At 41.5% G+C, this 25,311-nt stretch overlaps 1 protein-coding gene across 2 annotated transcripts in view; it reads right to left on the bottom strand.

Moving 5' to 3' along the window:
- Positions 1–2,986, bottom strand: part of LOC120535613 (transcription initiation factor TFIID subunit 4-like) — a 472,321-nt gene extending 469,335 nt beyond the window's left edge. For both annotated transcript variants that reach the window (XM_039763563.1, XM_039763564.1), the window contains exon 1: positions 1,595–2,986. In XM_039763563.1, coding sequence (XP_039619497.1) covers positions 1,595–2,975 — 1,381 coding nt within the window. In that variant the 5' untranslated portion in view covers positions 2,976–2,986. The remainder of the gene's footprint in view (positions 1–1,594) is intronic.
- Between the last annotated feature and the right edge of the window lie 22,325 nt (positions 2,987–25,311).

The following is a 25,311-nucleotide window of genomic DNA, read 5'->3' as shown; positions in this document are numbered from 1 at the left end:
CTTTAAACCTCTCTCTATCTACATTAAATTTGCTTTTTTTCTAGTCGTACATTATTATAAAGCTAAACACCTCTATTATACACTGGCACAGGTAAATGAAATTAACTGCAGTCCTTTGTAGCAGACTGGCAACCAAAAAATGATGGTGGTGGCAGGAAATGCAGCATTAAAGCTAATTAAAAGCTGAGGATTCACTCAATAAAATGAGTGTTCATTCCATGCCAAAATCTTGATCAACAACTAAATTCTAATTTAAAAGAGGTATTGCACTTAACACATCTATATATCCTTATTATTTACAATTAAAAATAAATGTCTGAACAAAGTAAATGAATAGAGTAATTGGTAACAATTTATTAATACTATTTTCAAGAAATGCTCATTTAGCTATGAAGCTTCTTCAGTGTGTATCCCTCTTCACAGTTTTGTGATGTTTGCTGTCAAATTCAAATCCAACTGAAGACTCACCTACCCCTCTGCCTTTAAATTACTTTCCCTTCATATAAAAGTTTCAACAGTGACAAGACTGTTAATGCCACTTTGCAGAAAACAATAACATGGAACACATGCCTTGAAAGTACACACCCATCTATGCAATTATGGTCTTCTTATGTGCTTTTTTGTGTTTTTTCGAATTCAACTGTCTGTGATTATAAGTTATTTTAGTAATTGCTTTAAAAACACCTTAAATAAAAGTCTAAGCTATTTCAAGTGTCTGTCAATGTTGCATTTATTTGCTTTTATTAAGTAGTGAGAAGTCAAGCAAAATGACACATTTTACTGGCTAACTAAAAAGATAATATGCAACCTTTCCAGGCAACTCCTGTCCCTTCATTAGGCAAGATGTAAGCAATATAATGATCATTGATTACATCTTGCCTGAAGAAGGGGCCTGACTTGCCTCGAAAGCTTGCATATTGTAATATTTTTAGTTAGCCAATGAAAGATGTCATTTTGCTTGGCTTCTCATTACATTCATAATGGCTAACACGGTACAACACCATGGTGCTACTTTTATTATGTGGAAGTTTTGATTTTACTACAGTGATTGGCTTGTTTATTTAATAACGTACTGTAGTTTGCTGTACTCTATAACCACTGGTAATGATGCATGCCAGTAACAGCACTATTAAAAAATACATGCTAGCTGCATAAATTTTAAGAAGAATTCAAAACTAACACATTAGAGCAGTATGTGCTGCTGCCTCACAACACTATGACCTTGGGTTCCAATCTCAGCTCAGGCACTTTGTACATGGAGTTTGCACATTATCCTGTATGCGCTTTGGAAGTACTTTTTAATTCAAAGAGGTTCAAGTTAGGTTAAAAGGCGAATCTAAATTTGCCCAGGATAACTGCTATTGCCATGCTATAATCGGTTGCTGCCACTAATATGTGAATCAATAAATTAATTGACCAAAACAATTATTAAAATGTTACAGCCTGTCTGATTCGTTAAGGAAGAGGGTGAACAGATCATAGAATACTCATTTTACCAGGGTACTTCGTAAATTTCATTTTAAACCAAGTCGTGCAAGTAATGTAAATGACGGCAACCTTGCAAATCAAAACGAAAACATTTTCTTTTACATACCTTGTGGTATTGTAAAACCAGGAGGCAGCTGAATAGTTGTCTGCTGAGGAGGTCGTACAATCAACTGTGGCGTCACTATCCTTTGCGGTGCCGGTCCAGGTCCAGGTCGGACTTGCTGTGGCTGGGTAGGAGATACTCCAACTGTTGCAGGGGCAACAGATTTAACAACTCCTACAGATGTTGCTGACGGGGGCGCCACAATGTTCACTGCAGATTTCGTCATTGTTGTCAGTGGCGCCGGGCTTGCCGCTGCAGCGGGCACAGAGTTTGTCGAAGTTTGTGCCAGAGTTGTAGGAGTGCTGCTAACAGCTGTCGAGGTGGTAGTGCTGATCAGGTTATTCACCACACATGGCTGACTGGGCGCGACAATCTTGCCCTGTGTAGGAGAGTCCGCTTTAGTGTTTGCACCGTCCGTGCTCTTGTGATTACCCAGCTGCGTAACGGGAGCAGAAGGGGTACCTGCCCTAGAACCCTGTTGTAAATGCGCAGCAACAGGACTGCCATTCCCGTTCTGTGCAACATTCGTAATATGAACTGGAGGTCTCTGCAGAGCGATTGTAGGAGTTCCTGTCCCGTCCAGATGCAGTGCATGCTGCGATGGCGAGAAACTCGTAGGTGCGGCGCTGAAGGTGGTCGTGCAAACACCGGAGGCCACAGTCAAGTTGGAGTTGCCAGCACTAGACACAGATGTGCCGACACTGTTCAGGAGTGGTACGTTGGCAGCACTACCACTGGTGAAGTGAGTCCCAGTAGAAGCACTAGAGTTCACAACGACTCCACCACTGCCATTTAAACTCTGTATCGCGGCGGGAGCGCTCCTGGCGGCTGAAGCGGCATGATTTTTGAGCGGATCGACAGCCGTGGACGTGCCCAATACCGTACCTCTACTCCCAGGATTAATGCTTACCAGCGGAGGCGGCAAAGTTACTAGTCCAGAAGCAGTCAATGTTGTGCTGATGCTGGCTGATCCATGTGATTGTAAGCCGCTACTATTCGCGTTTACTCCGCTCCCAGAAGTGATGGAAGATCCTTCAAAAGATGGAATGGAACTGAGAGAAGACGGTATCACAGTTTTCCCGGAGGTAAGTGCTTTCGAGCCGGACTCCTGGTTTAACCCAGCTTTATGTTGCCCTTGTTGTTGTTGTTGTTGTTGCTGCTGCTGCTGTTCCTGTAGTATAGTGCCCACTTGGGCAGGCAGCATTCTTCCTAAGTGGTGATTGGCAGGGCTGGCGACTCCGCCGCCCCTCATTTCGGTATGTGGTGCTACCTGGTTGCTTTGGACGGCCAGTTGAGACTCCAAGGAACCCACGAGGTCACTCACTGCTTTTTCATCCACCTCGGAGAAGAGCATATCTTCCAGAGGGTCGGAGGCACCCGCCATCTTCACATAGATCGCTGCCCAAATTTGCTGTAAACGATGCGCAGGCGCGCCGAGAAGCATTATGGTCTCTACTTGTGACGTCAGTAGTTCTTCCGGGACAGGAAATTGCTCGATATTGCTGGGAGAGAAAACAAGTGAGTAACAGCACAGTCTGTCAAGGAAGAGGTTACGACTTTCAACTTCTCTTAGTATGGCCGTTTGGTAAAATGTTGAAACGGTATTCTTTAGCTGTTAGTGTGTTACTAATGGAAGATCGCAATTTCAATGAAAAATACTTTTGTTTTAAACGAGTACTTAAGTAAACTATATCAACTTTTAATATTATGTAATTCTGAAAATTATTTCACACTTTAAGTTACCAGAGCAAAATAAATATAAATAATAATTTTAAATTTTACTGTTAAGATAATTATAGCTTCATTTGCTTTAGTTAGTGCAGTATATTAGCACTGAACTTTTCATATTATGTAGTTCCGAAAATTATTGCACTCATCGAGTTATCAGGGCAAAATATTTATTTTAAATTTTACAGTTTAAGATATTTTTAGTTTCAGATTTTGTAGTTAGTACTTTACTGTATTGAATATTTCCAAGGATTTTGTGTGAATCATGTATGTCCACGAGTTAAAAATACTGCAGTGAAATTGGGATCAACTAATTAGTACTGTAAAAAAATATTTCTTTGCCAAGTCATTAGAATTAAAGATATTATGAAGTGTTTGCAGAAAACTATGGAAGCTTATTCTCATGATATTATAACTCATACTGAATAGTAACAAAAGACAAAAAACAAAGATAAAGGTGATCCCCTTCCACTGCAGGAAGTTGAGAATTGACACAAGTCTATCACAGGACTGCCATTTTTCAGGAAGTACTGGATTTTAAATGCCCTGGGCAGGAAAAGGTTGGTTCAGGGGCAGAGCTTAAGTTGGAGGTAGAAGTGACATCATGGTTGTTCTTGCTGTTGATCTTCTGTCCAGAGTATGTGAAAACGGAAGAACATGCAGATGGCAGCACTATCCCCTGGTCTGGAGTGGTAATACTAGTGTTAAATAGGCACTGAAACTGTCCACTAAGCACACATGTGTGACAGAGCTACATCTCAGCCCAGACTTACCTGATTGAATAACTTGAACCAAGAGGACATAGAAACAAGTGAGGGCATCAGTACTGGCATGAAGAAAATGTAGCACCTAAAATTTAAATGTCTGAAGGCACGAAGAAAATGCTGCACCTAAAATTTAAATGTCTGAAGGTCCGAAAATCATCTAGTAAAATGAGGGTTCAACTCTTTGTGTGTGGTAATTCATTGTAACAGGGCATAATCCATCTTTAGAGTGAACTTGCAGCCCAGAAGGTAGTAGAGTTTTGTACCGTGTTAGCCATAGATTGATACAGGAGAAATTAGGGTGAAATGACACATTTTATTGGCTAACTAAATAGATTACAAATGCAAGCTTTCAAGGCAACTAATGACCCATCATCAGGCAAGGTGTAATACCTTACCTTTAGAACTGCCCACTTGATTACCAGAGCTTCCATTTTCATTGCCTGCTTCACATAGTGAAAGGAGAATGGCTGAATTGGCCATACATGTTCTTCCCACATCCTGGAACAGATGACCATGTCATACAGGTAGGCAGCACTACAGAAACATTGGGGCCTAAGGACTTTATCCACAAGACAATGGAATGTGGCAGGAGCCCCGTGCTAAACAAATGGAAGGGCATGGTATTGCAAGTGTTCCCTGGGTCTGTTAAATTCTGTCTTTTACTTGGCAGATTTCGTTAAATGATTTTCCCAGTACCCTTTTGTCATATCTAGAGTCGTCAAGTAACAAGCCCGCTCAAGGAGTTCATCCACTCGCAGCATCAGATAGGCATCAAAACAGGACACTTGATTAAGCCACCAGAGGTCAATGTAAAAGTGCGAACTTCGTCTTACTGTGGCACGAGTACAGTTGGACTAGACCAGGAATTAAAACTTTCCTGTATAACACCAGGGTCTAGCATACGTTTCATTTCAAGCCCCATCTCTTTCTTTGTTCCTCCACGAGCCTGCATGGATGTTCTCTGACAACTCTGGTTCAGTAATAATGTCATGTGCAATCAGTGAGGTCCATCCTGGTCCCTCATGTACTACCTTTTGATAATATAACTTCAAGATCTTTTTGCTGTTTTTCAGTCAAATCACTACTAAAATGTAATTTCAAATTATTGGCAAAAAGTACCTTGATTGCCGAAATTAAGCTCTGGGTCCTAGTCCTTCCATAGCTTTAATAGGTTACTATGGTATACACCAGATAATCAACAATACCTTTTCTTGCCTTAATTTCATATGGTCCTTGCCAGTGAGTTAGTAATTTGTGATTTGGGGACCAAAACCATGATGTGACATCCGGGACTGAACTCACATAGGGTCACTGTATCATATAGACAGGACTGAGCTGCTTGCACATGCTCCATATGTTCTGTTAGGTGTGGCCTGATCTTACCAAATCTGTTGCACAACTGGGCAATATACTGTGCTCTAATATATTAGTGAAAGGGAGTGCCTCATTTCCCAACCCAGTTTTACTACATTATATCCAAAAAAATGGAGTTATCTCATATACAGTAATACAAAAGACACCAAACCTTTACAGGCTTCAGGAACTTCCTCATTATGCAAAAAGGAAGAGTTGGAACAGTTGGTCCCAGTTTCTTCTTTTCCCAGTGACCATTTTCTGTAACATTTGCTTGAGATTACACTGCTCCGTTAAACCATCAGTTTGAGGATAATATAATTGGTTTTTAAATATGTAATTCTGAGTAATGTTGCAACGTCCTTGAATTTACCCAAGGTAAAAGGTGTTCCCTAGTCCATAAGGATGTCTTTAGGGATTTCAACTCATGCAAATACCTCCACAAGCTCCCATGCAATATTTTTTGAATTGGCTTGTTGCAAGGAAATAGCCTTGAGATATTGCGCTGTATAGTTTATGAGGACCAGAATTTATTTATGTCTGCGACCTGAGAGTTCAAACTAACTGACTGCATCAAATCCAATCCACTCAAACATACAGTGGGATGCAAAAGTTTGGGCAACCTTGTTAATAGTCATTATTTTCCTGTATAAATCGTTGGTTGTTACGATAAAAAATGTCAGTTAAATATAAAATCATAGTTAAATCATATAGGAGACACACACAGTGATATTTGAGAAGTGAAATGAAGTTTATTGGATTTACAGAAAGTGTGCAATAATTGTTCAAACAAAATCAGGCAGGTGCATAAATTTGGGCACCACAAAAAAGAAATGAAATCAATATTTAGTAGATCCGCCTTTTGCAGAAATTTCAGCCTCTAAACGCTTCCTGTAGGTTCCACTGAGAGTCTGGATTGTGGTTGAAGGTATTTTGGACCATTCCTCTTTACAAAACATCTCTAGTTCATTCAGGCTTGATGGCTTCCGAGCATGGACAGCTCTCTTTAACTCACACCACAGATTTTCAATTATATTCAGGTCTGGGGACTGAGATGGCCATTCCAGAACGTTGTACTTGTTCCTCTGCATGAATGCCTTAGTGGATTTTGAGCAGTGTTTCAGGTCGTTGTCTTGTTGAAAGATCCAGCCCCGGTTCAGCTTCAGCTTTGTCACTGATTCCTGGACATTGGTCTCCAGAATCTGCTGATACTGAGTGGAATCCATGCGTCCCTCAACTTTGACAAGATTCCCAGTCCCTGCACTGGCCACACAGCCCCACAGCATGATGGAACCACCACCATATTATACTGTAGGTAGCAGGTGTTTTTCTTGGAATGCTGTGTTCTTTTTCCTCCATGCATAACGCCCCTTGTTATGCCCAAATAACTCAATTTTAGTTTCATCAGTCCACAGCACCTTATTCCAAAATGAAGCTGGCTTGTCCAAATGTGCTTGAGCATACCTCAAGCGACTCTGTTTGTGCTGTGGGCGGAGAAAAGGCTTCCTCTGCATGACTCTCGCATACAGCATCTCCTTGTGTAAAGTGCGCCGAATGGTTAAACGATGCACAGTGACTCCATCTACTGCAAGATGATGTTGTAGGTCTTTGGTGCTGGTCTGTGGGTTGACTCTGACTGTTCTCACCATTCGTTGCTTCTGTCTGTCCGAAATCTTTCTTCGTCTGCCACTTCGAGCCTTAACTTGAACTGAGCCTATGGTCTTCCATTTCCTCAATATGTTCCTAACTGTGGAAACAGACAGCTTAAATCTCTGGGACAGCTTTCTGTATCCTTCCCCTAAACCATGATGGTGAACAATCTTTGTCTTCAGGTCATTTGAGAGTTGTTTTGTGACCCCCATGTTGCTACTCTTCAGAGAAAATTAAAGGAGGAGGGAAACTTACAATTGACCCCCTTAAATACTCTTTCTCATTATAGGATTCACCTGGGTATGTAGGTCAGGGGTCACTGAGCTTACCAAGCCAATTTGAGTTCCAATAATTAGTTCTAAAAGTTTTGGAATCAATAAAATAACAACGGTGCCCAAATTTATGCACCTGCCTGATTTTGTTTGAACAATTATTGCACACTTTCTGTAAATCCAATAAACTTCATTTCACTTGTCAAATATCACTGTGTGTGTCTTCTATATGATATATTTAACTGACATTTTTTATCGTAACAACCAACAATTTATACTGGAAAATAATGACTATTAACAAGGTTGCCCAAACTTTTGCATCCCACTGTATGTCAGTTAAAGGGAGTGGTACAAATGAAGTATGGTCCTTCCTAGGAATCTGCCATTTGACTCTTTCTATTGTTTTATCAGAGCCTAAATGGGCCCTTGAGAGGTAGGAGTGTGCTAGTTTGCACACCTGTCACTGGCAATCTTTTTGTACTGGCAGCAGTGTCCTGACCTCACCTTTACGTTCAGCTAAGCAGTTCAGCAATTTTTACCTCACATATTAGTATAACTGAATAAGGTAGGCTGTGGACCACAGGTACTGTTAGGGCCAGGGACTAGAATGGTCTTACCTTCTTTCCACTGTCACGGTAGTATATAATGTGAAGCAACAATGGAATTATTGCTTTCACAATTCATTAAGGTCATGGCTTTGAACCTACTTATTTTAACTTCAACTAAATAAGGAAGTGACAGGGAGTTTGCGACAATCAAACCACAGTACCTTCCTCCCTGCATCCATCCTTAGTCGACTGGTTCATCAAGTCTAGGGCAATGTGGAGTGATGTACCCAGTTTCTCCACTTTTAAAACACAGAGTGAGGCCTCATGTATAAACGGTGCGTACTTACAAAAATGTTGCATACGCCTGTTTCCATGCTCACATTGCGATGTATAAAAACTAAACTTGGCGTAAAGCCATGCACATTTTCACGCTAGCGCTATCCCTGGCATACGCAAGTTCTCCACTCAGTTTTGCAAACTGGCGGCACCCAGCGTCAAAGCAGTGCTACTGTTCCTGTGTGGTTTCCCTTTATTTTTTAGATTCACATCCCTGACGCGGCTTTATCAAATACACTGCAATTAACCGCATAACGTTTATTAGTTTAAGCTATTTGATCATAATCAACCTTTAACCATATAATAGTGCACAGAATGACCAAACCATTCCAAAATAGTATAGCTACTTTAGCGTTGTCACTGTCAGTACACCACTGAGTATTTAACCAACTGTATCTGAGTGTGGAATCACAGCTGTACAGCAGCTAATTGGATTATTGGGATACAGCATCAAGCACACGCTGTCTCAGCCATGCGCAGTCTATTTGACTTGTTCCCATATGGCAAACACTTCAGCACCTTTCCTGTAGGGACCTCGCAGTTCAGAAACAGTTTCATCCCAAGAGCTCTAAACTCACTCAATCAGTCCATCAAGTGTTCCTGGTAGAATTGTTTGTACTTATAAGTACAACTAGCAAAATACCCGCGCTTCGCAGCGGAGAAGTAGTGTGTTAAATTTCAAATAGAAGGAATTTTTATTTAGTCGACAGAATATTATTCCGGAATAAATCAACTCAAACCTTAAATAACTTTTTAATATTTTGCTCTCCATAAAAATATATCCTGTCTAAATTATACAAGTTAGAAATAAAGTAAACGTTAAAAGAACAAACATTCAAATTTCTTTACTCTTATGTAATTTTATATAAAAAATAAACTTAAATTTTAAATATCCCAAAAGATTTTGCTCTCCATAAAAATATATCCTGTCAAAATTATACAAATTCAAATATGAACATGGTGCATAACAAAACCTGGAAATATAAATAAAATTTGTTCTTTTCAGCAATAACAAATCAAATCATTCAGTTGTCTTTGCTCTTATGTCATTTTATCAGAGCTGGACGCCTGGCATTTTTTTTTGGCAACAAGTTCATTTATGTTTGGTGTGAGGTTCTGTGTTGTGGAGATTCTCAGGATGGACTGCAGGTGCTCATCAGTGAGGCGACTCCTGTGTGCTGTTTTGTTAGTCTTCATGACTGAGAAGAGCTTCTCACACAGATATGTGGTACCAAACATGCACAAGGTTCGAGCTGCATGTAGATGGAGCTGGAGCATTTCTGCGGGAATGGAGTGAATAAACTGTGCGGGCCGTGCAGTATCGTACTTTGCCTTCAGTGTGCCATTACACTGCAGCTCAATCACCTCCATCTGAATCTGCACAGGTGCAGTTTCCACATCGACGGCAAATGGGTTGCGAAACAACTCAAAATTTTTTTGTTCTTCAAAGTCACCAAAGCGCGTGCGAACTCAGTGCAGTGCGCTCAGTTTATCAGCAAAGTGCGTATTTGGGAACACCGTAGTGCCGACTTGGTTCAACATTACTTGGCAACAGGGAAAGTGGGGCAAGTTGCACTGGTGCATTTGTGTCTCCCATAAAAGTAGCTTCACTTGAAATCACTTTGTGATTTTGCACGGTAAAAACGTCTGCTGAAGTGTCAGATTCTTCTTTAACTCTTCTGCTTTCTGTATCTTGTGCATTGCATTCAGGTCTTTCAGGTTATCTTGATGTTTTGTCTCATAGTGCCGTCTTAGATTAAATTCTGTAATTACAGCCACATTAGCTCCACAAATGAGACACACGGGTTTACCGGCAATGTCAGTAAACATATACTCAGCCTCCCATCGGTTTTTAAAGGCTCTATGTTCAGAATCACCTTTTCTCTTCAGCATCGTGTGGGCTAGCTTCGCAATAACTTGCAGCATCATAAGCTAGACTTGATTAACGCGGTAAGTGTTCAGCAAGGCAGCTGAAGCGCTGCATTATGGGATCTGTAGTTTATTGTGTTACCAGTGCTTCATATCCCCGGGCCATTAATAACAATAATATATAAAATGATCTCGCGGGCGGATATAATTACACGCGGGCGGATGTGGCCTGCGGGCCTTGAGTTTGACACATATGGACTAAATAGAACTTGAAAAGATATATTTTTTCAAATGTGATCGCGCAATTCAGATCGAGTTGACGCGCACTACAGTACATCAAGCCCGCGTGCTATTGTGGTTTTGCCTGCGTGCCTCAATAAGTTACCCTCCCCTCGCTCTTACTTTTTTACCGTTCATCTAATGAATACACTGAGTATGGCTTTACCAAAACAATCATTGATCGCTAATAAAGTATCCATTATTCATAAAGCTTCAATTGGTGATCTGTCTTTCTGCGTTAACCACATATTTTTTCATATGTCTCAAACCAAGGGGATGCAAGGCTACAATGAATCGGGAAGCGCACGTACATACTCAGTGAATACCCTCTTGGGAATCGAACCTCGGACGTCGGCGCTAGAGGCGAAGCCTCTACCATTGTTCCACGGCGTGTGGTTTGTCTATTTGAGCGTAGCAGTGTAATTTGGTTTTTGTTCAGCATTCTTTGGAACTGTTGCTTTTTGTCTGCGCACTGCGTCAGTTCACGTGAGCCACTGAATATGGTTTTATATGTCACTCGCTCACTTCTAATTGTTTCGCTGCCTTCTTAATTATATAATGTATGTTTTTTTCAGCGGTTTTTGGAGCTCTTCCTGGTTTTCTACGTACTGCGTGATTACGTGGGAGCCACCCACGGCTTTCAAGCTCAACTCCATTACAGTAAATGGAGAAAAATAGCTTCTAGTTATGACCATTATGCGTAGAATTTCGAAATGAAACCTGCTCAAACTTTTGTAAGGAAGCTGTAAGGAATGAACCTGCCAAATTTCAGCCTTCTACTTACACGGCAAGTTGGAGAATTAGTGATGAGTCAGTGAGTCAGTCAGTCAGTCAGTCAGTCAGTCAGTCAGTGAGTGAGTGAGTGAGTGAGTGAGTGAGTGAGGGCTTTGCCTTTTATTAGTATAGATATACATATCCACATATACACATATCTACATATACACATATACATATATACATATATACATATACACATCTACATATATATACATATATATACACATATCAACATATATATATACACACATACATACACACACACATATAAATATATACATATTGTGAACGATGGCCCGGACACAGACAGATGGACATCGCTTTTGCACCCAACACATGTTTATTTACAATCCTTATATTTACAATCAAGTTAGTGCACGTCCCAGTGCCTCTTGCACCGATCCCGCAATGTCTAGGCCACACAGTTCAACTGCCTTTCTCCTGGCCGCCTACAGTCCTCTCTCCAGCTCCGTTTCTCTTCCACCCGACTTTCGCCCTGAATGAAGGGAGGCGGCCCCTTATATAGGAACCCGGATGAGCTCCAGCTGCTTTCTGGCATTCTTCTACAGACATGCCCCAGTGTGGCGGAAGTGCCGGCTGCGCACCCGGAAGTGCTCCGGGTGTCCCCTGGCTTCTTCCCCCCTGGGCTCCAGGTTTCTACAGGCACCGGAGCGCCGCCTTGCAGTGACCACGGGTCCCTACAGGGCTGGGCTTCCAAGCCCTTTACCCGTGGCCCCCAACGTAACCAGTGCGGTCGCCCCCTCGCGGTCTGGAGGAGGTACAAGCCCTCCTCTGGTCCTCCTGGGCATCCCAGCCGGGGCTGCATACATACACATAAATATACAGTACATATACAGTGGTGTGAAAAACTATTTTCCCCCTTCCTGATTTCTTATTCTTTTGCATGTTTGTCACACAAAATGTTTCTGATCATCAAACACATTTAACCATTAGTCAAATATAACACAAGTAAACACAAAATGTAGTTTTTAAATAATGGTTTTTATTATTTAGGGAGAAAAAAAAATCCAAACCTACATGGCCCTGTGTGAAATGTAATTGCCCCCTGAACCTAATAACTGGTTGGGCCACCCTTAGCAGCAATAACTGCAATCAAGCGTTATATAACTTGCAATGAGTCTTTTACAGCGCTCTGGAGGAATTTTGGCCCACTCATCTTTGCAGAATTGTTGTAATTCAGCTTTATTTGAGGGGTTTCTAGCATGAACCGCCTTTTTAAGGTCATGCCATAGCATCTCAATTGGATTCAGGTCAGGACTTTGACTAGGCCACTCCAAAGTCTTCATTTTGTTTTTTTTCAGCCTTTCAGAGGTGGATTTGCTGGTGTGTTTTGGGTCATTGTCCTGTTGCAGCACCCAAGATCACTTCAGCTTGAGTTGACGAACAGATGGCCGGACATTCTCCTTCAGGATTTTTTGGTAGACAGTAGAATTCATGGTTTCATCTATCACAGCAAGCCTTCCAGGTCCTGAAGCAGCAATACAACCCCAGACCATCACACTACCACCACCATATTTTACTGTTGGTATGATGTTCTTTTCTGAAATGCTGTGTTCCTTTTACGCCAGATGTAATGGGACATTTGCCTTCCAAAAAGTTAAACTTTTGTCTCATCAGTCAACAAGGTATTTTACCAAAAGTCTTGGCAATCATTGAGATGTTTCTTAGCAAAATTGAGACGAGCCCTAATGTTCTTTTTGCTTAACAGTGGTTTGCGTCTTGGAAATCTGCCATGCAGGCTGTTTTTGCCCAGTCTATCTTATGGTGGAGTCGTGAACACTGACCTTAATTGAGGCAAGTCAGGCCTGCAGTTCTTTAGACGTTGTCCTGGGGTCTTTTGTGACCTCTCGGATGAGTCGTCTCTGCGCTCTTGGGGTAATTTTGGTCGGCCGGCCACTCCTGGGAAGGTTCACCCCTGTTCCATGTTTTTGCCATTTGTGGATAATGGCTCTCACTGTGGTTCGCTGGAGTCCCAAAGCTTTAGAAATGGCTTTATAACCTTTACCAGACTGATAGTTCTCAGTTACTTCTGTTCTTATTTGTTCCTGAATTTCTTTGGATCTTGGCATAATGTCTAGCTTTTGAGGTGCTTTTGGTCTACTTCTCTGTGTCAGGCAGCTCCTATTTAAGTGATTTCTTGATTGAAACAGGTGTGGCAGTAATCAGGCCTGGGGGTGGCTACGGAAATTGAACTCGGGTGTGATACACCACAGTTAGGTTATTTTTTGACAAGGGGGCAATTACTTTTTCACACAGGGCCATGTAGGTTTGATATTTTTTCTCCCTAAATAATGAAAACCATCATTTAAAAACTGCATTTTGTGTTTACTTGTGTTATATTTGACTTATGGTTAAATGTGTTTGATGATCAGAAACATTTTGTGTGACAAACATGCAAAAGAATAAGAAATCAGGAAGGGGGCAAATAGTTTTTCACATCACTGTATATATACACACATACACATACATATACACTGCTCACAAAAATTAAAGGAACACTTTAAAGAAACACATTAGATACATCAGATCTCAATATGAAGTTGGATATCTATACAAATAACGACAGGGCAATGTCTTAGGAACAAAAGGATGCCAAGTCTTTTAATGGAAATAAAAGTTTTCTGCCTACAGAGGGCTCAATTGTGTAGACACCCTAAAATCAGAGTGAAATGAAGATGTGGCAGGCTAGTCCATTTTTTCAAAAACTTAATTTCTGCTACTCAAAATGCTTTTCAGTATCTTGTGTGGCCCCCACGAGCTTGTATGCATGCTTGACAACGTCGGGGCATGCTCCTAATGAGACGACGGATGATGTCTTGTGGCATTTCCTCCCAGATCTGTATGAGGGCATCCCTGAGCTGTTGTACAGTCTGAGGAGCAATCTGGCGGCGCCTAATGGACCGAAACATAATGTCCCACAGATGTTCTATTGGGTTTAAGTCAGGGGATCATGAAGGCCATTCAATTGTTTCAATTCCTTCATCCTCCAGGTACTGCCTGCATACTCTTGCCACATAAGGCCAGGCATTGTCGTGCATTAGGAGGAAACCAGGACCTACTGCGCCAGCGTAGGGTCTGACAGTGGGTTCAAGGATTTCATCTCGATACCTTATGGCAGTCAGAGCACCATTTCCTACGCAGCAGATGTATGTGCGTCCCTCCATGGATATACCTCCCCAGACCATCACTGACCCACCACCAAACCTGTCATGTTGAACGACGTTGCAGGCAGCATATCGTTCTCCTTGTCTTCTCCAGACTCTTTCACATCTATCACAGCTGCTCAGGGTGAACCTGCTCTCGTCTGTAAAAGTACAGAGCGCCAGTGGCGGACTTGCCAATTCTGGTGTTCTTGAGCAAATGCCAGTCGAGCTCCACGGTGCTGGGCAGTGAGCACAGGGCCCACTACAGGACGTCGGGCCCTCAGGCCATCTTCATGAAGTCTGTTCCTGTTTGTTTGGGTAGAGACATTCACACCAGTGGCCCTCTAGAGGTCATTCTGTAGGGCACGAGCAGTGCTCAGCCTGTTCCGCCTTGCACAAAGGAGCAGGTATCGGTCCTGCTGATGGGTTGAGGACCTTCTACGGCCCTGTCCAGCTCTCCGAGAATAATAGCCAGTCTCCTGAAATCTCCTCCATGTTCTGGAGATTGTGCTGGGAGACACATTAAACCTTCTTGCTGCAGCACGTGTGGATGTGCCATCCTGGAGAAGTTGGACAACCTGTGCAACTTCTGTAGGGTTAAGGAATCGCCTCATACTGCCAGTAGAGATAATTACTCAAGACAAAACTAGCACGAGTGGAAAACCAGCCAAAAAAGATCAAGAGGGAGAAACTTGAAATGACCTCCACATGTAAAACCAGTCCTGTTTTGAGGGTTTTCTAATTGTTGCCACTTTAGTGCACCTGTCGTTAAGTCCATGAACACCAATACAGCTGAAAGTGATTAACAATGACCTCAGCTGCTTAACCAACCAGAAAATTATCAGACAGGTTTAATTGATTTCATGCCAGGCCCAATAAAAAAAGTGTTCCTTTAATTTTTGTGAGCAGTGTATATATACACACATACATACACACATCTATATATATAATTCACTAAGGCAAGACAACCATGAAAAGCACGCCGGAAGGGGCGTGGATTCAATAAGCCGCCGACAAGTGAGACACCTATGGCGCACGCAGGAAGGAGCCATGCCCACCAACTCCAAGACCATTGGATACGACGACAACTCACAGGGCCACGCCCACCAACTCGGACGCGACGACACAGAAAAATTGGTGTCATTTATGTTCGTCTGTCGTAGAGGCCACATGCAGTGCAGGTCAGGTTAATGTCATGTACCTCCGAGCTACGTTGACTGTTCATAGAGGCATGTTTCTCGTGGAGGTGAATCGCAATATGCAGCATGTGAAATGGTTTGCGAGGGGTATCCCATGGGATCCTTAAAACAATCCTTTAAAACTGAGGTTAAAGCACAATGAAGGAATCAGTCTTTAAAAACCAATAAGCCCTGTGCCTCTGTTTCATTACCGTCTCACCTGCTTCACCAATGCAGGCCCTGCAACAGTCGAGACGCTCTGTCAGCAGCTGACCTTTTCTGTGCCTGACCGGTTCACACAGAGGCAGCGCAAGAGAAAGCCACGCCAGAGACAGACAGAGGCACACACACAGGCGTGTGTGCCACAGGTGGGCGGCTCTCCGTGAGTTTCTCTTGTGAGCGGACACATAACCAGGCAGTATGTATGCTTCGAGAATGAGGCTGGACGCGGCTTGCGACCGGGTACATGAGCAGGCAGTGTGTATGCTTCGAGTGCGAGGGTGGACGCGACAGGACCATCTAGGAAAAATCATGTCGCGGATGTGATTCGCTGTATGCAGTGTGTAAAACAGTTTGTTTGTCGCAGATGTGATTAGCTGTATGCGGCGTGTAGAACAGTTTGTGAGGGGTGTCCCTGTGTATTTCCAGAAGTGTTCAACCATCAATAAATAATTATGCAGCGTTTGTTATGCCGCGGGTTCACTATTGTGTTGTATTTTGCTCTCTCCAGAGTTCCATCTTTTCATTCACTTACTGTTGTATTCTCACACTAACCTGTTTTAGACAACCGTGTCTTTCCAGAAGTGTTTACCATTCAATAAATAATTATGCATGAGATTGAGCGTGTGTCTAGGCGTGACAAATGCATCATTTTGGAGATGCATCAGAAAACGGGTACGGCACTGTTTCCTACCTCCTTTTGACTAACAAAGAAAATGAGAGACATTGTTCATTTCTAATGGGGAAATCAAGAGTGGCACCACTAAAATCTGTCACTATACCAAGATTGGAACTTACAGCAGCAGTGATTGCAGTCAAAATGGACAAAATGTTAAAACGAGAACTGCAGATTCCCCTACAAGAGTCAATCTTTTGGACAGTACTAATGTACATAGCAAATGAAAGTGCACGCTACAAAACCTTTGTTGCCAACAGAATCGCAGTGATAAGAGAGCACACGCAACCTTCGCAATGGAGATACGTCGCATCTGCGCAAAATCCCGCAGATCAGGCATCAAGAGGTTTGACAATAGAAAGCTTCATCAAAAGTAAAACTTGGATACAAAGCCCGAATTTCCTATTACAGCCAGAGTACGAATGGCCTAAGAGACCGGATGAGGTGGACTTATCTACTAGCGACGATCCGGAAATCAAAAGTGTATTGAGGCTCCGCATTCGGGCTGCAAACCGTGGAATTGCCACTAAGTGCGACTCATACACTCCCACTGTTTTCGTCCCTACCCTTTGTACACATCCCCCTCCCACACATTGACTGTTAATAGAGGCATGTTTCTTGCGGAGGTGAATAGCCATATTCAGCGTGTAAAACTGTTTGCGAGGGGTATCCCATGGGATCTTTAAAACATTCCTTTACAACTGAGGTTAAAACACAATGAAGTGAGCAGTCTTTAAAAAATGAGTTTTCGGTTACGACGCACGACCCCGTGCAGCATAGCAAAGTGTTTTACACGCTACATACAACAATTCGCATCCGCGACAAACATGTGTCTTCTTAGATGCTCCCACCTCGCTACGCCGGGTGTGGTCGTTCCGTGCATTGTTACAATGTTGCTTTTCTTGCTGATTTATTACATTACAGATTTTGCAAATGTTACATTTTCTCCCTCTGCTTAAAAATTATTAAAAAACCGGCCTGATTATGCGGCATATGGTACGCCGTGGGTTGGCTAGTATATATATATATATATATATATATACACACATACATACATACACACAGACACATATATATACAGTACATATATATACATATCTACATATATATTCACATATATATCTACATATCTACATTTATATACACATATATATACATATCTTCATATATATACATACATACATACATATATATATACTGTATATAGCAAAATCCCCGTGCTTCGCAGCGACAAAGTACTGTTTTTAATTTTTTATTAAGAAGAAAAGAAAACCTTTTTAAACTGAGGGAAAATATACCAATAACTATTTGTTAAGGATCTCTTTGTATACCACGTTGTCAGTTCAGCACTCTGGTTGTAATATGACCAAGCTGTGCGAGCTTACTCTTGAGAATGCAACGTATAGTTGTCCAGGAGAAAAGCAATCTTGCCTCAAATTAATGGCAACCTTTTGTTGGGTCTTTCCCTGAGACTTATTAATTGTCATCGCGAAGCAGAGCCTTACTGGAAATTTGAGGCATTTGAATTGAAATGGGAGATCAGAGGGTATAATGGTGATATGAGGAATACATTTAGAGTGTGGCGCTGTGCTGTTTTTTGTGAACCTGCCTTTACATAGCTTTTTTAGCTGTTTTATAAACGAATGCCATATAAGGCCGTCCTATCTCCTTGCTTTGCGGTTCTGTACTGTTTTATTGTTCGTTTATTACGATTGTTATAGTTATTGTGTAGCTATTTGAGACTTACTTTACAGTTCAGGTACCCATTTCCTTTATTTAATCCGCGGCTTCTGCGCTATTTTTTGTTCGTTTATTACAATCTATATATATAATTCACTAAGGCAAGACACCCATGGAAAACACGCCGGAAGGGGCGTGGATTCACTAAGCTGCCGACAAGAAAGACGCCTATGGCGCACGCAGGGAGGAGCCATGCCCACCAACTCCAAGACCATTGGATACGACAACAACTCGCAGAGCCACGCCCACGAATTCGAACGTGTCAACACAGAAAGAACAGCGTCATTTATATCCGTCTGTCGTGCAGGCCTCATGTACTTCTGAGCCACCTTGACTGTTCATAGGGGCATGTTTCTCGCAGAGGTGAGTCGCCATATGCAGCGTGTGAAACGGTTTGCACGGGGTATCCCATGGAATCCTTAAAACAATCCTTTACAACTGAGGTTAAAATACAATGAAGTAAGCAGTCTTTAAAAACCGACTTTTCGGTTACGACGCACAACCTCGTGCACCATAGCAAACTGTTTTACAAGCTACATACAGCAATTCGCATCCGCGACAAACATGCGTCTTCTTCACTCACGGACAATTATATGTTGCTCTCTCCAAAGTTCCATCTTTTCATTCACTTTCTGTTGTATCCTCAAACCCTCCCTTTTTAGACAACTGTGTCTTTCCAGAAGTGTTCAACCATCAATAAATAATTATGCGGCGTTTGTTATGCCGTGGGTTCACTATTGTGTTGTATTTTGCTCCCTCCAGAGTTTCATCTTTTCATTCACTTACTGTTGTATTCTCACACCAACCCATTTTAGACAACTGTCTCTTTCCAGAAGTGTTTAACATTCAATAAATAATTATGCATGAGATTGAGCGTGTGTCTAGGCGTGGGTAAGCCGTTGAACCCCATTCGGGCTGCAAACCGTGGAATTCCCAGTAAGTGCGACTCATACGCTCCCACTGTTTTCGTGCCTACCCTTTGTACACCCCCCCCTCCCACCTCGCTACTACCGTGGTCGGGTGTCTTGGTGGATTATATTTAGAAAAGCAGCCAAAACTGCACAGAGCAATGAAACGTCTACGTGAGTCACAGGTGCTTACGTGACAAGTTGGAGGTGGGCACATGCATACTGAACGAGAAATCAGCAGACTAGCATGACGGAGGGAGCTGAATGGACGTCCTTCTCTCCTCCCGTTCCACACTCCGCGACTGAGTGCCGTGCACCCCCATCCCTCTGTCTCGCAGGAGAAGGCGTGAAGGCGGTATGCCAGTTTTCAGTCACGGACCATTGTGTGTTGGTTCGTTCATGCATTGTTACAATGTTGCTTTTCTTGCTGATTTATTACATTACCAATTTTTCAAATGTTAATTTTCTCCCTGTGCTTAAAAATCATTAAAAAACCGGCCTGATTATGCGGCATATGGTACGCCGCAGGTTAGCTAGTTATAGTTATTTATTGATTCCCTTCTTTAGCTGACTGCCTGCTCATATAAGGCGCTCCGCTGTTTTTTTGTGAAGCATCCTTTACACAGCGCTCTCGCTGTTTTATAAACGAACGACATATAAGGCCATCCTTTTTCCTTGCCTCGTCAAGGGAGCAGCCTTTTTTTTAAAATCCACGGGTTCTCCACTGTTTTATTGTTCGTTTATTACGATTGTTATAGTTCTGTTTGTATAGCACATTGTCAGTTCAGCACTCCGGTTGTAATATGACCAAGCTGTGTGAGCTTACTCTTGAGAATGCAACGTATAGTTGTCCAGTAGAAAAGCAATCTTGCCTCAAATCAATGGCAACCTTTTGTAGGGTCTGCCCCTGAGACTTATTACTTGTCATCGCGAAGCAGAGCCTTACTGGGAATTGGAGGCATTTGAATTGAAATGGGAAATCAGAGGGTATAACGGGGATGCGAGGAATACATTCAATATGTGAATAAACTCTAGAGACAGCGTGTGTATTAACTTGTGGATTTTTCTGTGAGTATTTGGTGGCAGCGTGACGAAGTTGCTTCCGCAAGACCGCGTTAGCTGTGGAGCTCAGCTCAGAGCATATTCTTTTCCTATCTTGTCAATTGTGTAATGCGTTTTTTGAACAGGTTTGATTTATGGAAGTGATCACTCGTACTGTGTTCAGTCAGTTCACGTGAGCTGCTCTCTTGTGTGATGTTGCGATGTCCACGGCTTTATTTAATGTTAGCTAAGACCTGGCACTTAAAAGTTTCTCGCTACAGCATTTTAACTCCGTTAAAAAGTGATCCAAAGTCTCGTTTATACCTCGTGTCTTCTCATTAAACTTGTATCTCGCGAATATGGTATCCGTCGTAGGCATGACAAACGGCAGCGGGAGTGTTTCAATAAACTTAATTTAAACTTACAGTTTACACCGTGCTTTGTTTCCGCAATAGCTGCACTTATGAATATGTTTGCATGTGTTTTTTCTTCAACGCTCTTTGCAGCTCTTCCTTGTTTTCTACGTACTACGTTCACAGTCAGTTCACGAGATTACGTGGGAGGCGTGATGATGCGACATGCAACTCCGCCTCCCACGGCCATCAAGCTGCAGTCTATTACAGTATATGGATTAAAATAGGTTCCAGTTATGACCATTACGCATAGAATTTCAAAATGAAACCTGCTCAACTTTTGTAAGTAAGCTGTAAGGAATGAGCCTGCCAAATTTCAGCCTTCTACCTACACGGGAAGTTGGAGAATTAGTGATGAGTGAGTCAGTCAGTCAGTCAGTCAGTCAGTGAGGGCTTTGCCTTTTATTAGTATAGATCACCTCACTGTAAACTTGCACTACAGTTGTAATATTGCACAACCTGAGCCACTTTTTGGAGCTCTTGATATCATTTTTAAGATGAAATGAAGTAAAGCATGTTTATTACATTATACAGGTAAGTTTTAAACTTCATTAAAATAATGTATATTGTTAATAATTAAACATGTGAAAACACAGTTGACAGAGGTAGCAACGAGCTGGAGCCCCGATCAGGGATTGTTCTTGCCTCGCACTGTATTCTTACTGGGGCTGGCACAACCCTGGATGGGATAGATGGATGGAATAATTAAACATGTACTACGAAGATGTTAGAATGTTCCATAAAAGTTTTGAAGAATCAGCGTTCTAAGCTTACAGTTCGCTTGGCATCTATTACAGAGATTGAAGATTGCGCACGGCACAGCAAGCATGTTGCGGGAGGCAGGAACAATCTCTGGACAGGGTGCCAGCTTGTCATTATCACTGCGCCACCGTGTCCCCATGTTTAATACATGCTTTAATTCCTATCATTATGAAAATGATATAAAGTATACATCTTAGTATTTAAATTGTTCAGAGAGCTGTAATATCATGCATGTAATCTATTCTGTGCCCTGTCGGCTGAAGAGAAAGCCTGTTTAATAAGCACGTAGTGATTTATACACATAGACTACATAGAACATATACAATATGAAAAACATGTAACATGCTACTTTAGTCATGATTGGATTTGAGAAACTAGTATATTAAAGGATTTTAAGACGAAGTTTATGACATTCTACTTTAATAACAAAATAAACTATGTGATTAAAGTGGAAATTTCGAGATTAAAGTTAACATTTGGACATTTTTTTCAGCTGTGTCCCTATTTTGTTTTTCTTTTCTCTGTACCCTAATAAGCTTCCATGTGACACTCAGACGGTGGGCTACGACTTACCTTTTCACAGCAACTTTGATATCTGACCACTTCTTATTTATTTCAGGCACTTTGCGATTTTCTGATCTTGAACTTTCAAGTTTCTCCGCCACTCTGTAACTTGATCAACTTCCTTTTGTTGGTTATATCACTGTTTAAACCAATAAATAGTACTTTTTTCCTTGCCTCTATCTGGTATTCGCTGAAATTCTTCTTTTTCCCCCCATGCTTTTGCCATTGTCTTTTCACAGAACGCAAAACTTAAGGGGCTATTTATTTTGATTTGCATATTCAAAGAGGCGTAATTCTGGGAGGAATGGGGGGAATTGAGGGCGGCAGGCGCGTGCACGAACGTTACATTTCATGCTGACTGTGATTTATGTAGTGGAAGAACGTGGAAGTTGGCGTACGCACAGATTTATGCATTTGGATTTTTTTGTGCATACACACATTTACGCTTTTGTCCGTACACCATGTTTTAGTGTGAATTCTATGCACGCCGTTATGCATGAGGCCCCTTATCTGTAGAGGGAGGAAGAGAAGAGGTGGTAGCATACACCACCACCTTGTGGATCAATGTTGTATTACCAACATCAGAGCCTTTAAGTTGTCCCCAAGATGCACTGGTTTGTTCCTCTAGTGATTCTGAATTTGGTGAGTATTGGTGTTTGTGTGACTGTACAGGGTTCTTTTCTACCTTGAACCCTGTGCTCCTGGGATAGGCTCTGGTTCTCTATGTACTTAACAAAGTCAAAGTTAAATGCATATTTTACATTGATTTATGTGTTGAATCCATGCTGTTTGCTAAATCACATTTTGACCATCAGTAGGATCTAAATGTATACATGTAATGTGTAATAAATAAAGATATCTCGTGACAATTTCACGAAGGTTTGGGGTGTAGCCCCGTATAATGTCCAGCCCAAGTATACAGTAATAATCATAGGTTCAAAACAAAAACCATTTGACAAAAAAACCAGCTTGATACGGGGTTATTTATTCAAAAGAAAATCAGGAAATGAGATCAAAATATCGGGACGGAAGTGACGTCATCAGCTTGTTGACAGAAGAGACATCATCATGTCAGTGCCAGAAATGACCTCTTTGAGTCGGGGTCGGACTCGGGAAGAGGTGAGTTATTATTTTCCTTCGTTGGTTCTGTTGGTAGAGAGAGAGATATGTTAGTGCCATGATTCACGCCGTTAGTGCCATGATTCATGCCTTTGTCCCTAGCGGTTTCATTCACCTTATAGGGCTTGTTGGCTGTCTCCTAAGCACACGTGTGTGACAAATGTTATTGGCAAGAAGTAAGAAATGCTTCTATGAAATAGATCAAGGCAAGCATTATATTTGTAAAGCAGATCAATACATCTCTGAAATGTCCATTTCATTTTGTAAAATATAAATTTTTTTTAATTAACAGAAGTAAACTGTTCTGTAGGGATCATGCATTTTAAGTAGTTCATATTGGGGTCAATATCACATTGAAATATCTCCTCAAACCTCTACTAGTGTCTTTATTTTCTTGGACTTTTACCATCAACAGGATTTTATTAATAAAAATCTACTACAAACCAAACCATCCTAAATGAGATGAAACTCTGGAAAACGTCTTTTCAATCTAATTTCCATATTTCATTTAGAGTGGATTGCAAAAACACAATAACAGGAGGAGCCTCATAACAACAAATACAGTATTTCTGCTGAATGGCACACTAAATTCTTTGTATTCTATCCCCAAGCTGTAACTTCAGTTAATCAGAAACTGATCCTGACTTAACAGTGTTTCCTGGTTGCTTAACAGGCAGTATATGGAAAGCAAGCTATTTAGCAAAGAAAGCCAATGCCCATGAACCTGGACATTGCACAGTGAACTGGAATCCCACTAAAGCACAACTACTGTAAGGCAGGAACCTTATATATTGCAACAATACCTTTTATTTTTTATAGTTTACCTTAGATTTGAATTAGTTACTTTATGTGTTCACACTTTTGTACCCATTGGCTGATTAAATCTAGTTTTAGTAGATTTTGGTTATTGCTTGCTACTTTGGTTCTTCATTATATTGGTCTATTAAAACCTTTAACAACTATTGGATTCATTTTACCATGCAGCTGGCCATGTGCAACATATGCAACATGACTCAGTCTGTCTCTATTTTCAAGGCTCAGTGTCTGCATAGTAGAAGCCAGCTTTAGAGTGTTGTGCAGAGCAGGCTCTTTTCCATAGCACAAGCCTACTATACCAGTATTTGATTTAATACGCAACAATATCTTCTGTTTGAGAACTTGTAAATACTGTATATTTGATATCCAGCACCAAAGAATATATATTAATGTTTACATGCTGTCAAACAAGAGCATTAGAGGATCACTTTCCAGGCTCATCCAAAGTTCATAACACCACCCTGGGACAAGAAAGGGTGTTAAAACTAACATTGTCATCTTCTTCTTCACGCAACAGAGTTGAGAAGAAATACACCCGGAGGGTAACTTACCACACCCCTTCTTGTCAAAGCACCACAAACTGCAATCGCAGGAGAATGAGATGTCACTTGGAGATCTGGGAGAACCGCAGGACGAAGCTCCAGCAATCTAATAGATTTGTCTAAAGAAAACCTATGTGAGGAGCCAGTATTGGCAATATCCTGATTGGAACCTTTATCCTTTGTTTTTTTTTAGCTATCAAGCAACTTTTGTGTTATTATATTAAACGGGATAACTGAGTTGACTCCCCAACTTTTATTTTGTATGCCTTTTCTGCTTACAAGACCACATTGCATATTGTACTTTATAAGTAGAAACTTGTTTTAATGAATAGTAAAGTAGTTTTCTGTGTTTTTTGGTCTAATTTAAGCAATAAGACATTTATTTATACTAATAAAAGGCAAAGCCCTCACTGACTGACTGACTGACTGACTGACAGATTGACTGACTGACTGACTGACTGACTCATCACTAATTCTCCAAATTCCCGTGTAGGTAGAAGGCTGAAATTTGGCAGGCTTATTCCTTACAGCTTACTTACAAAAGTTAGGTTTCATTTCGAAATTCTACACGTAACGGTCATAACGGTCGACAACGTCCGCCATGTTGAACTTATTTCGATGGTATGACGCCACTGTTGGCCGTCATATTGAACTTTCCAACGTCACTAATTTTCCAACGTCCCGTGTAGGTAGAAGGCTGACCCCATCTTCACGAAATTTGGTTGGTGGCTTCCCTGCACTAACCAAAACCAATGTACGTACTTATTTCGGTGGTATGACGCCACTGTCGGCCACCATATTGAACTTTCCAACGTCACTAATTCCTAAACTTCCCTTGTAGGTAGAAGGCTGAAATTTGGCAGGCTCATTCCTTACAGCTTACTTACAAAAGTTAAGCAGGTTTCATTTCGAAATTCTATGCGTAACAGTCATAACGGTTGACAACATTCGCCATGTTGAACTTTCTTATTTATGGCCCCATCTTCATGAAATTTGGTA

The sequence above is a fragment of the Polypterus senegalus genome, chromosome 9 (assembly GCF_016835505.1).
Source record: "Polypterus senegalus isolate Bchr_013 chromosome 9, ASM1683550v1, whole genome shotgun sequence".
NCBI classification, from domain to species: domain Eukaryota; kingdom Metazoa; phylum Chordata; class Cladistia; order Polypteriformes; family Polypteridae; genus Polypterus; species Polypterus senegalus.
Note: the sequence above shows the minus strand (reverse complement) of the source record. Positions and strands in the feature narration are given on the sequence as shown.